The following is a 13,419-nucleotide window of genomic DNA, read 5'->3' on the forward strand; positions in this document are numbered from 1 at the left end:
CCGCCTAATCTGTGACATGCCCACCAGGTGGAACTCAACGTTGGCCATGCTGCAGCGGAGGAGGTGGTTGCGGATCATGTCGTCCTTAGTGACCCAGACATGAAATAGTGACAGGGAATTTGTGGAAGGAGACAACTTGCCCACATCCCTATATCGATACACAATGGGAAATTTTCCTCTTAGTGGGGCTTTATAGGGCAGAAGTCTCAAAATAATACGTCAAAAAGTATAAACAATAATTTTATTTATCAAAAAGTTAAAAAGCATAACAAGTGGTAATAAAAAGGGGAAGATGGATGCCAAAATTTCAAATGATGATGATACAGCAAATATACATGACAGATTACAATGATACACTTAAGCCCACAAGAGCTGTTTCAGCAAAAAAGCTGTACAGTAAAGGCTGACGCGTTTCGAGGTTTTATAAATGTTGAGACCTCTTCTTCAGGGGCTGGTGGTGAGGTGTATATCTGTCGTGTTGTTCCTAGATCAGCATCAAATAGCATCCAGTTTCAAAAGGGGAAGGGACAGAATGATTTGCCAGTGGGGTTCAGAGCTAAGACCCGCTGCTGTCACTAAGGGACCGAGCGCGTCCACAACCCAGGACAAGACACAAAGGGTGTCCCAACCGTCAGCTTGTGACACCACAGATGTTTATTATTATAGAATGTTACTGTCAGCTGTCAGCACATATAGGGTAAATTAGCCCTGTGCAGGCTAGAGTGAGGGTATCGCATGCGGCACTGTCTGGTCTATATTGGAAGGAAGCACAGATGAAGCCCCTGCAGTCAGTGGCTTAGAGGACTTGAGCGGCTGCACGTTCGGTCTGATGCCCATACCAGCATCATTTACAGTCCCATGAAACCCATGGAATTGTACGTGGCTGGGAGGAGGTGGTTGCGGATCATGTCGTCCTTAGTGACCCAGAGGACTCCGGACCAAATGCCTTAGCAAACCTACGCTGCATGGCCTCCATGATCCTGCAAAGCCTGCGGAAGGATCCTCGTATTTGTGGTATCAAGAGGGATCAATACTGGCTGGCAACCCTCCTTGATCCACGTTACAAGGGTAAGGTTGCGGACCTTATCTTGCCATCGCAGAGGGAGCAGAGGATGAAACATCTTCGGGAGGCCTTGCAGAAAGGTCTGTGCAACGCGTTCCCAGAGACTGGGAGGTTACAAACTCCTGTTCCTGGACAACGTGTTGCTGAGGCTTCGGTCAGTCAAAGAAGGAGCGGTGGAGAAGGTGGCCGTCTGACCGATGCGTTCAGACAATTTTTTAGTCCGCAGCCCCAAGGTGTGATCAGTTCCAGCAACCATCGCCAGCATCTGTTTTACATGGTGCAGAAATACCTAGGGGCAAGATCTGACTTGGATACCTTTCCCACCGAAAATCCTCTGGGTTACTGGGTCTTGAGGATGGATCACTGGCCAGAGCTTGCACAGTATGCAGTTGAGCTACTGGCCTGTCCTGCATCCAGCATTCTTTCAGAACCCACATTCAGTGCTGCTGGAGGCTTTGTAACTGATCACAGGGTGCGGTGCGTCTGTCCACCGACTCAGTCGATCAACTGACCTTCATATAAATAAATCAGTCTTGGATCACCACCAGCTACCAAGCACCTGATGCTGATGTAACCGAATAATTTTTTTTGAAATGTCAGATACCTTCAAAGACTGCCTATGCTGATGCTGAGTGACTATCCTGTTCTGCTGAGTAATTATCCTCTTTCTCCTCAATGATCATGCTGATAGCTTGTAAGAACATTTTTGGTTCTGGGCGCCGCCACCAGTGCCTAAGGCCCAATTTTTCAGCCCCTGTTTAACGGGGGGGGGGGGGATTACAATTTTTGATGCAATTCTTTGCAGCAGGGCTAGTTCCTGCACTGCAACTAGAGTATCTGTGAGGGGTTACAGTGTTGTGGCACCAGCACCAGTGCCTAAGGCCCAATTTTTCAGCCCCTGTTTAACAGGGGTGTGTAATTACAATTTTTGATGCAATTCTTTGCAGCAGGGCTAGTTCCTGCACTCCAACTAGAGTATCTGTGAGGAGTTGCAGTGTTGTGGCACCAGCACCAGTGCCTAAGGCCCAATTTTTCAGCTCCTGTTTAACAGGGGCGTGTAATTACAATTTTTGTGAAATTTTTTGCCGGAGGGTTCATTGCTGCGCTCAGCTAGAGTATCTGTGAGGGGTTGCAGTGTTGTCACACCAGCACCAGTGCCTAAGGCCCAATTTTATTGCCCCTGTTCAACAGGGACATGTAATTAGAATTCTTGATCTAATATTTCACAGCAGGGCCTATTTCTGCGCCCACCAAGAGTAACTGTGAGGACTTACAGTGTTGTGGCACCAGCACCACCACCACCACCACCAAAGGCCCAATTTTTCTGCCCCTGTTCAACAGGGGGGGAGAAATTACAATTTTTGATGCAATTCTTTGCAGCAGGGCTAGTTCCTGCGCTCCAACTAGAGTATCTGTGAGGGGTTGCAGTGTTGTGGCACCAGCACCAGTGCCTAAGGCCCAATTTTTCAGCCTCTGTTTAATAGGGGCGTGTAATTACAATTTTTGATGCAATTCTTTGCAGCAGGGCTAGTTCCTGCACTCCAACTAGAGTATCTGTGAGGGGTTGCAGTGTTGTGGCACCAGTGCCTAAGGCCCAATTTTTCAGCCCGTTTAACAGGGGCGTGTAATTACAATTTTTGATGCAATTCTTTGCAGCAGGGCTAGTTCCTGTGCTCCAACTAGAGTATCTGTGAGGGGTTGCAGTGTTGTGGCACCAGTGCCTAAGGCCCAATTTTTCAGCCCCTTTTTAACAGGGGCATGTCATTACAATTTTTGATGCAATTCTTTGCAGCAGGGCTCGTTCCTGCACTCCAACTAGAGTATCTGTGAGGGGTTGCAGTGTTGTGGCACCAGCACCAGTGCCTAAGGCCCAATTTTATTGCCCCTGTTCAACAGGGACATGTAATTAGAATTCTTGATCTAATATTTGACAGCAGGGCCCGTTTCTGCGCCCACCAAGAGTAACTGTGAGGACTTACAGTGTTGTGGCACCAGCACCACCACCACCACCAAAGGCCCAATTTTTCTGCCCCTGTTCAACAGGGGCATGTAATTACAATTCTTGATCTAATATTTCACAGCAGGGCCCTGTGAGGGCTCACAGTGTTGTGGCAACACCAACACCTAAGGCCCAAATTTCTGCTGAGTATTTAGGGCAGGCCCCTACTTTCAAACATCCATCTTACAAATGACTCCTACTTGCAAACGGAAGGAGACAACAGGAAGTGAGATGAAATCTACCCCTAGAAAGGGAAATTCTCTCCTGTAAGAGTTAATATGGGAAAAACGTTACTTCTTTCCACTGGTGCTTTATCACCAATCCTTGTTTCACTAAAAACCCCAAATTTTCAAAAAACATTTGTCATTGGGACAAAAAGTGAGGTGAAATCTTCTGAAGAGGAGCACAGACAGCAAAACAAATGTCACAGGGGTGATAACCCTTCCCTATGTTTTCCAAAAAGCTTAAAATAGATTTTTTTGCTGGAGTTAAACACGTTAAAAATGTACTAGTTCAAAATTACAAACAGATTCTGCTTAACAACAAACCTACAGTCCCTGTCTTGTTTGCACCACCTGTATACTGCTGTTCAGGGTATGTAGGGCCTTGTGGCCCCACACCTTTCCTTTTTTTTAATTTGGGTGCGGGGTTCCCCTTAATATCCATACAAGACCCAAAGGGCCTGGTAATGGACTGGGGGGTACCCATGCCGTTTGTCTCACTGATTTTCATCCATATTGCCAGGACCCGACATTACATTAAAGCCACAAGCAGTTTTAAATTACTTTTATTCCTTTAAAAATGTCATTTTGTGCAAGGACTGTTCTAAGCACGGGAAACACGCGTCACTTTACAGGCATACTATGGACACCCCCTAGGTACGATATTTAAAGGAATATTTCACTTTTTTTTTTTTACTTTAAGCATCATTAAAATCACTGCTCCCAAAAAAACGGTCCTTTTTAAAACTTTTTTTTGCATTGATATATGTCCCCTGGGACAGGACCCGGGTCCCCAAACCCTTTTTAGGACAATACCATGCAAATTAGCCTTTAAAATTATCACTTTTGATTTTGAACGTTTGAGTCCCATAGACGTTAATGGGGTTCTAACGTTCGTGCGAATTTTCGGTCCGTTCGCAGGTTCTGGTTCGAACCGAACCCGGGGGGGTGTTCGGCTCATCCCTAGTCACCGCATACTACCAAACGGAACACATTATTCTGCTGGCATGCATACAACATTAACTATATGTTCCTAACTTTATTCAGTTATAAAAAATTAAATCATGAAAAGTTAATTTAAAATTGGGAATAAACGTAATGATAAAAATTAAATTTAAATTTAAAAATTAAAAAAATTTAAAAAACTACAGTAATTGAACCCCCTATGAGGGAGAAAAAAGAAGAAAGAAAAAAAGAGAGAGTGGTGATAGATAGGCTTAATTGTAATAATAATTTGCGATGTCCAGAGATGTTAATCCACTACTCACCCTCTTTCGCATTAGTATCTGGTATAGGTTCTTTAAGACTGCCACTGCTATTAATAATTTGATTAGTGATTTAGACACCCAGGCATGCACAACAAACTCTGTACATATCATATGCTGAACACTGGTAAACAATTTGTAATGCTTTCATCTTTTTAGTGAAAGCATGTGGATTTCTTTTAGGGTCAGGCATTGTTTCTATAATTATCTGTAAATCAGAGTTAGTGATGGGGGCATGCTAGGTGACAGTAGTCCCTGCCCTATCATTTGCTGTTATCACAGGCCCCCAAAAATGTGATTGATTGGCTGAAATAGGGGACATGGGAGGTGGATGTGTTATCACAGGTCTCCCTGAGGGGGAGGAAGTTAGGATGGCTGAGAACCACTCTGTTAGTGGTATAGTAGAATATGCACCTATTCTTGTTTCTGGCTGGGGGCTGGGGGTGGGGGTGCAGATCAATTATGCAGATCAATTATGGAACTGTTTGCTGCCTTTTGATCACTATAGGTAGGTGGGGGTGGTAATGTAGGGTATAATCTGCTTACAGTCATTTCAGCAATATTGTTATCAGGCTCTTCAGAACTGTATTCATCTAACTTTCTCACAGGGCAATAGGTTTCTTTCAATCTTGTTTCCACATGTTTCCACACTGCTCACTTGCACACATCCATTTATCTAATGCCTGCCTGTCTTTTCTTGTTTTGAAAGTACTTGGATAGTATTTCTTACATTCATTTCAAGCTTCCCTTCTAGAGGTATAAACCCTTGTGTGCCTCAGTTCCATTTCTTCAGGGGACGGACCGTCCCTGCTCCAAAGTTATATATCATATAATCTTTGGCAGTCCAGGAAGGGTTCACAATGGGATCACACAGATCCTCCTTTGAGGTGTACGCGGTGGCACAATTCCCCATCTCACACGGTGATGAGACTTCCTGATGAATTAATCTATTACTAGGTCCCCACATCACACAGACACAATGGACCTAGGAAATAGCAGGAACTGTATATATGGCCCCAATCCCGGCCAAAGATCTATACCAGACTATGCAATGTACAAATCAGCCACGCAGACTGACAGGCACACAACTGAAATGAGTGGGGTTCAATTACACAAACTGAATGAGGTCACATAGACAGATTAAAACAGTTCAAGAATGTAAAAAGCCACTCATGCAGGATACACACACAGCATCACATATTCCAAGAAATGTTGCAGTACAGTAACCAAAAAATCTCAACAGGAGAAAGTTCTAGAGTCTGTGAGAGAGAAAGAGAGAGAGTATAGAATATGTCAAGTCATCCACATGAGTTTATAGACACTGTTTGCAGAATAGGAGGGACAATACTTCTGCTTATTGTGCGATTTTATAGAGAATCACGCAGAAGAGAAACAGAAGACAGGTTTTTTCATTCAAAACTGGTACTAAGGTTTCAAGCAGCGCTGTTTTTTAAGCAGCCTATCACCCTTGGCAATAAACCAGGGCCCTACCATACATAGTATCTTATCAGCCACAGCCTATGAATGATACTTTGAGTCCGAAAATCTGATTTCTGACCTGTTTCCTGTTTCTCACCCAGAAACAGGAACTGCAGAAATCTTAGCTAAGTAAACATTGCACCTGAAAAAGGGCAAGCCATTCAGCATAACACACAGAACGCACACATGCAAAGGATAGTATACAGATAGTATGGAAAGTAAATAGAAACATAAAAATAAAAATAACAAAATTCAACAGTCAAAGTTCTTGGAAAGAGTACTACATGACACCGACTTACAAAAATCAGCACAGCACAAGGGGAATCACAGTAAGCAGAAAGGTAGCTTACCTTATCCAGCAGAAGTGAATTCCCAGCTTGTGTTGTCCTGTTCTGTGTCTCAGCGTTGTCTGTAGAGTGTCCCTTCTGGCTCCGAAGGACCAATTGATAGGGAAACCCCAGAACTCAAGGGGTTTCAGTAACGTTGACTGCTGAAGCCGAATCCAAGAAGATGTATTTAATATTCAAGTATGTAGCTATCCACAAGCATGGAGAACAATACAGTACATGGTGTTACGTTCAAAATAATTGTTCTGAAATGGCAGAGAACCATGTGATACAATTTATACATTCTGAGGGGGGTGGCACCTTGGCACCTGGATTTTTTTTAACTCTTTGGTGACAATCTTTGATATGCAGTTGGTCATTTGACATATGCACGTCACTTCCCAAGTTCTGTGGGAAAAGCCAGAGATAGACGTATTCAGAGCTAAAGGTGTAAATGGCACTTGGACACAACCAAGACAGCTGTTACATCATATGACTATCATTTGTACCAAGTATATCTGCTTGAAACACATGTTTTGATACTTATAACTAAATGTTTGATATATAAAATGGCTATTCCATTTACCCTATCACACGCATACACACAGAGCACACACATTCACATATAGAATGTTCTGTGAATAAAGCAGTGGGGGGAGGGGGGTGGGGGGAGGTTGAGTGACGGGATCCCTCTTCTCAAGTGCTTTGCTTGAGTTCTGTATACTTGCTTGAGCCCCTATACTTAATACATAATGAGTGTCACTTTGAGAAAGGCACAGGTCCATCAACTTAAAAAAAAACATCTGGAATGAACTGAACACGCAGTTTTAAGGCAAAATAAACCCTTAAAAGGCTTAGTCAAATTAATTTATTTCAGGTATTTTATAGTGCCGATAATTCACATCAGCCCATGCCCTTAAAGTGGTTGTAAACCTCTGGGACATGAAAAATGAACAAAGTATATCTTTCTATAGTGAGTACTTGCTTCAATCCAAAGCATTGAGTGTGACTTCTGTCTGCATTTTGGTTCCCCTGCGATCTGCATGAGTCATTTCTGACAGGCTGTGCCAACTCCAAGGAATCAAAGGGGATGGGGAGCGGAGCTATAACACACAGCCTTTGGTTGACAGCCTAAACTATGCGTGTTTCCCTAGAAGATTGCATAGGGTCTCTTCCCTCCACTCAGCTCTCAGATTACTCTTAGCTCTCCAATGCAATGCTGTGCAATGTGTGGCATTAGATCCCCGCCCCCTGCCAATTAGAAATGCTATGTTAACTGTATACTTTGAACAGCTGTGGATAAGACATGGCTGCAGATAAACAGGCACAACTTATGTAGGAGGATTTGTTTCAACTCTGTGTATCACCTGAGGCATATCAATTCACTGAGTTTACAACCACATTAACTCCTATTCATACACATGCTAGGGCCAATTAAATTATAACCATGTCTTTGGAGTGTGGGAGGAAACCAGAGTACCTGGAGGAAAACAAATCAAGCACAGGGAGAACATACTAAGTCCATGCAGGTAGTATTGAACTGAAGAGAATCTTCTGGTGTTCAGATCCAAAAACAAACTGAACAAGTTTTTTGCCAGATCCAAGGACCCTTGACCCTTTGCAGTGTTGTTGTGAGATCAGTTCTCTCTGATCTAATCTTTCCCCCCCTCAAGATCTTTCCTTATCTGGATCACAAGATCGAGATGAAGTGTATTCTGGTATTTCTCATCACACTACATTCGCCCAGGAGAACATGTACTCAGTCATACTCAGGCTGCTGGCAGACTGTCCATGGGCCCTCCTGAATTGTCCAGACCTTCCGTTCTATGAGCCAGTACACTTTCCTGCTTCTTGGTTGCTGGCTTTGATGATGGCATGGCTATTGAAGCCTTGGTCCCAGTGGCATATCATTCATGCGTGCAGGGTGTTCACTGCACAAGGGCCCCTGGGGGGGTCCCCACTGTGACCCACACATGAATGATCCCCTGGTTCACAGCCAGGAATGATCAGGAAACAGCCAGGGATGATCGGTGCAGCGGGAGGAACAGCTGGGAGCACGAATCTCCCTGCAGGGCTTTTCAGCTGACAGCCGCTTCTCCTCTAGCTCCCTTGGCTGAAAAGCCCTGCAGGGAGATCAGTGCTCTCAGATGTCCCTCCCGTCACACCGATCATCTCTGGCTGTTTCCTGTGTCCTCATCCTCCGGCCCCCCTCCATGTCCTCCTCCTCTGCCCCCTGTGTGCTCCTCTGGCCACTCCTCCGACTCCCTGTCCTCCTCTGTCCCCCCCTTTGTCTCCACAGCCAGACTCCCTCCTCTCCCGGGCTGCTGGGGGGATGTATCAGGATGAAGAGCAGAGGAAGGGACTGGCAAATATGTCATTTACTGGTCCCTTCCTTTTCTGGATAGGACAGAGTGAACAATCGCTACCGATCACTCACTGTGTCCTGTGATAACTGAGCAGAGTAAACTGGTTTACTCTGCTTCAGTTTATAAATGAACAGGAGCCGCTGTCATCTGTTCATTCATTTCAATGCTGAGGCTGTTGAGAAAGGAACTGGGGAATCTCTATCCTCAGTCCCTTACTCTGTCTCAAAGGGGAGATGTCAGGGGTATGTTTAGACCCCTGATATCTCACCAAAGCCCACCAACAGGGTTAAATAAAAAATGCAATAAGTATTAAAAAATTAAATTGTAAAAAATATAAAATAAAAAAAACTACTGACACCACTTCCCCCCGCCCTACCAACACTGCCCCAAACTCTGCCCCCCAAAAAGCATTGTGATTTTTTTTTTTAAACAAATTAAATTGTAAAAAAAAAAAATACATAAAAATAAAAAACTGACACCATCCCCTGCCCTTCTGTCACTGTCCAATGCCCTACTGTTACCGTTCAAAATACTAAAAAATGTAATTGTAAAAAAAATACTAAAAATAAAGAACTACTCACACCATCCACTGCCCTACTGACACCATCCTGCACATACAACCCACTGTTGTACACTCCACACTCGTCACCTGCACATTATCCCCACCTACACTCTGCACTCCACTCCGGCACATACTACCCACCTTCATACACTCCGCACTCCTCTACTGCACATACTTATCCACCTCCATACACTCCGCACTCCTCTTCTGCACATAATGCCCACCACCATATACTCCATACTCCTCTCCTGCACATAATACACCCCTGCCTGGTCCTAAAGTACAGGGGTTTGTCAGTCTCAGTTATTCCTATTTGCATGATGACAAGCTTCCAGAAAGTCTACCATTGCACCTGGAAAGTAAATTTTGCTTGGTGAAAAACAAATAAATTTCATCTGAGAAAATTCTCCGTATGACGTTTTTGGTCCTTCAATTTGATCTGGATCAGCATCTGGCTTTGAGCTTGCTATCAACTGTGCAGAGAACCTCTGAGCTAGGTTGTCCTGAGACCTAGAGACTTTCCTCTCTAAGCTGGTCACTTCCTTCCTTCCTTCCTCCTTAACCAGGACATTTTTCATCCTTCCCTATGTCCTACTCTGAAACACAAAGAAAATAGATAATTTCTCTCTGTGTTGTTTTAGTAACTGTCTTAGCCTTAGAGTCTGAAGGATAGGGTTTATCCCTGCCCTGTTAGGGCACACTCTACAAGATCTTTTAGTACCCGATGGGCTTTTCAACATCAAACATTGATCTCCAAATTTGCTAGGCTGCCACTTGATCTTCTGTTGACATGTTTAAGATCTGCCATGTAGATGTTCAGGCCTCTTCTGATGCCAGTTTCAGGCATAAGGTGCTACAGGCTGCTTTCTGAGTTCTGTCAAGGCATTCTTGGCCCATTGTTCTGTGGGCCTGTTGATTTTTTATTTTTTTTGCCAGTGTCCAATCACTTGAGGGTAGCTGCATAAACCCATGGTAATGACTAAATATCTTGTGTCCTGTATTGTACTCCAAGGGATGGGTTTTTACTGGTAAGTCAAAGATCCTATTAGTTGATCATTTACAGTGAGATTGGAGCATTAAATACAATGTTTCTGTTTATAAAAATAAAAATAAAAATCTAACACCTTTCCTTACATCTATTGGGATATTTCCCTACATTATATATATTTTTGTTTTCTGTTTGTTGTAAGACTCATTTTTAATAGATGGTACTTACAGTATGTTGATTCTCTTTGTAGAAACCTTTTGGACAAATCCCCAGGTTAAGTTGAGCCTCACAGAAAAGGATGATGGCCGAAATGAGTGTACTTTTATCGCAGCTTTGATGCAAAAGAACAGGCGGAAGTTAAAAAAAGTGGGAGCTGAACTGTTAACTATAGGATATGCAATTTATCAGGTTTGTTTTCTGTACACTTTAGTATTCCATGCATTTACTTGCATTTTACACATGTAAGGAAGAACAGCATCTAGAATCAGTTAGCTGTTTTTGGAATGCAGTTATGGAATTGTGTACAAATAATGAAATCAAAATCTGCTGGACAAATCTGAATATACACAATGTAATATTTTCCTGTGTGACCATTTTATAGACAAGTTCAAAAAAGCGACATGGGGTGATTTGGAGAAAATTGCCAGGGGGAAGTATTAATCATTAACCTTTGGCTGCCAGGACAATTTTAAAAATGTTCACATGAACACACACTTAAAACTCCCAAAACAACATACAGTGTATATTTTCTGTAAGCATAGAAAATATTGAATAAAAGCATGGTAGTTGCAATGTCACACAATAATTGTGCAACTGTTTATTAAAACTATATTTTTAGTAAAAAATACTCACATTAATTTTAGTGTACGAGAACACAGTAAAATCTCAATTTTTTGTAAATGATAAAAAAATAGATTTTATTGGGTAAATAGAAACAAAATATGTGAATCTTCAAAATTGTACATACCCCTGAAACAGTCTAACATACCCATTCCTGTCAAAGGTGCAGATTTAAAATCCTTTCAAATTCATCAATTTAAACGTAATAATAATGGCTCTAAAATTATTTATTACCCTCCATCATGTGTTTGTATATCACATAATGTGTTTCCAAATTGTTTTTTTATGTACACATGTCTGCTGTACATGTTTTTGAGGGGGTCGAGGTATTTATATGATAGTACATTTTGAGTAACAAAAATATTTTATATACGTAGCACATATGAGATGTGAAATACAAAATAGCACTTTATTTGGAAATGTTATGTTGCATGATCAATAACCCTCCACATGTATGTATGCCTAGGTAAGGCAAAATAATGATATAGGTGTTGTAGGGATGATCAGAAAAGAGAGTTCATATTTTTCCCTAGCAAGTGTCAGGTGAAACAGTGGTGACCCAAAAAAAGATCTGGGGCCCAGAATGCAGGAACTAGAGGTTTCTCAGGACAATTAAGTGCCACCCTATTGGAAGATGGTACCAAATACTAGAATGAAAAAGTAGGATAAGAATTTTTCAGGTGTCACACCATTTGCCATATGATTTTACAACAATAAGTCAAAAAGTAGGAAAATACATTTTTACTTACAATTTCATAAAGAAAAAAAAAATCATATAAAATTCATAAAAAAGGAAGGGAGTTTACTCATGTCCCAAATAGTACTACAAGAATATGAACAATCATATGTTTTCCTATACATTTTTTGTTTACCATTTATACATTCATTATAAATATTCTGATGTAGAGGTCACACAGATTATATTTCAAAGAAGACATCAATGATTGTAAACTGGTGGCTTCTTGTTGTGCATTTTCTTAGATCCAGTCTACTTCCTCAGACCATATTTTAATATAATATAAACTTTCTATTGTGGAATGTGCTTGTGTAGTACCTCATGCGGACAACCCAACCTCTAGGGGGAGAATGCAGTGAAGGCAGATGAACTGCATCTTTCCAAGAAGAGTACCCAAACCTGCCTAGTGGTCAGGCTAGTCCCTATGACTTTGGCTCTATGGGTCCCAGGACCCATAGAGCCCAAAGATGTATTAAGTGGATGCCTCCTTATTACATGCTTGCCACTTTCAGGAATCCCATCCAAAAGAGATAAACAAATCTCTGTGTGTTACAATGTACACCACTCTTCCTATTTTGGTATATAAATAGCCTTAAAAGGGATAGACAACGCTCCACATTAGCTCATATAATGTTGGCCACTCTACAAGCTAAGAGATTCAGTCAGCCTCCAGATAAATAAAAAATACACCAACAGACAGCGCTCAATGGGGCCAAAGGATAAGAGAACTAGAGATATATAAGTCAAAGTTCATTTAATAAGATGCACGCCAAAAATTCATTAAAAACACAACAGTCAAATGAAAAAAATCATTTGTTGTGTTTTTAATTAATTTTTGGCGTGCATCTTATTAAATGAACTTTGACTTATATATCTCTAGTTCTCTTATCCTTCTGGCCCCATTGAGTACTGTCTGTTGGTGTATTTTTTTCACTTTTCCTAGAAGTTGACAGCTGCACTGGATTCCAGACAATTTTTACATATTGGATATGACACAATGATTTTTTATGACTGCCAATTTTAGCGCTTAGGGACTGTGTTGTTATCTTATAGCCTCCAGATAGGATACAAATTGCTCCACACTAGCCCCTGTGTGTTAAACCAAACACCAAAAAACAAAAGCTACTTTAGTGGATTAGTATGGATTTTTTGGATTATTTACAAAAATTATCAAAGATCTATACCAAAAAATTATTAAAAAAATGGAAAAGATCACCACCATATCCCTTTAATAAACATTTATTTTACATAACCACATTAAAGTGATTTTAAAGCTCTGGATTTTTTTTAACAAACATGTCATACTTACCTTCTCTGTGCAATGGTTTTGCACAGAGCAGCCCCGATTCTCTTCTTCTCGGGTCCCCCCGCTGGTGCTCCTGGCTCCTCCTCTTTAAGCAGTGCCCCCAATGGCAAGCCATTTGCTATAGGGACACTGGTGTGTGCTCGCTCCCAAGCCCCACTCTATGCATGCATTAGACACATAGAGCTGTGGTTCGCCCCCACCCCAGTACACAGCATCAAAGAGTAACCCTGCTAGGTCCTAAAGATATGAAAACTTTTGGTGAGGGAAC

At 41.9% G+C, this 13,419-nt stretch overlaps 1 protein-coding gene across 3 annotated transcripts in view; it reads left to right on the top strand.

The window, feature by feature from the left end:
* CAPN9 (calpain 9) overlaps positions 1 to 13,419 on the top strand; it is a 1,322,409-nt gene that overhangs the window by 657,112 nt on the left and 651,878 nt on the right. For all 3 annotated transcript variants that reach the window (XM_073627588.1, XM_073627590.1, XM_073627589.1), the window contains exon 10: positions 10,520 to 10,677. In XM_073627588.1, the coding sequence (XP_073483689.1) occupies positions 10,520 to 10,677 (158 nt within the window). The remainder of the gene's footprint in view (positions 1 to 10,519; positions 10,678 to 13,419) is intronic.

Source organism: Aquarana catesbeiana, linkage group LG04, assembly GCF_042186555.1.
Source record: "Aquarana catesbeiana isolate 2022-GZ linkage group LG04, ASM4218655v1, whole genome shotgun sequence".
Taxonomy (NCBI): Eukaryota; Metazoa; Chordata; class Amphibia; order Anura; family Ranidae; genus Aquarana; species Aquarana catesbeiana.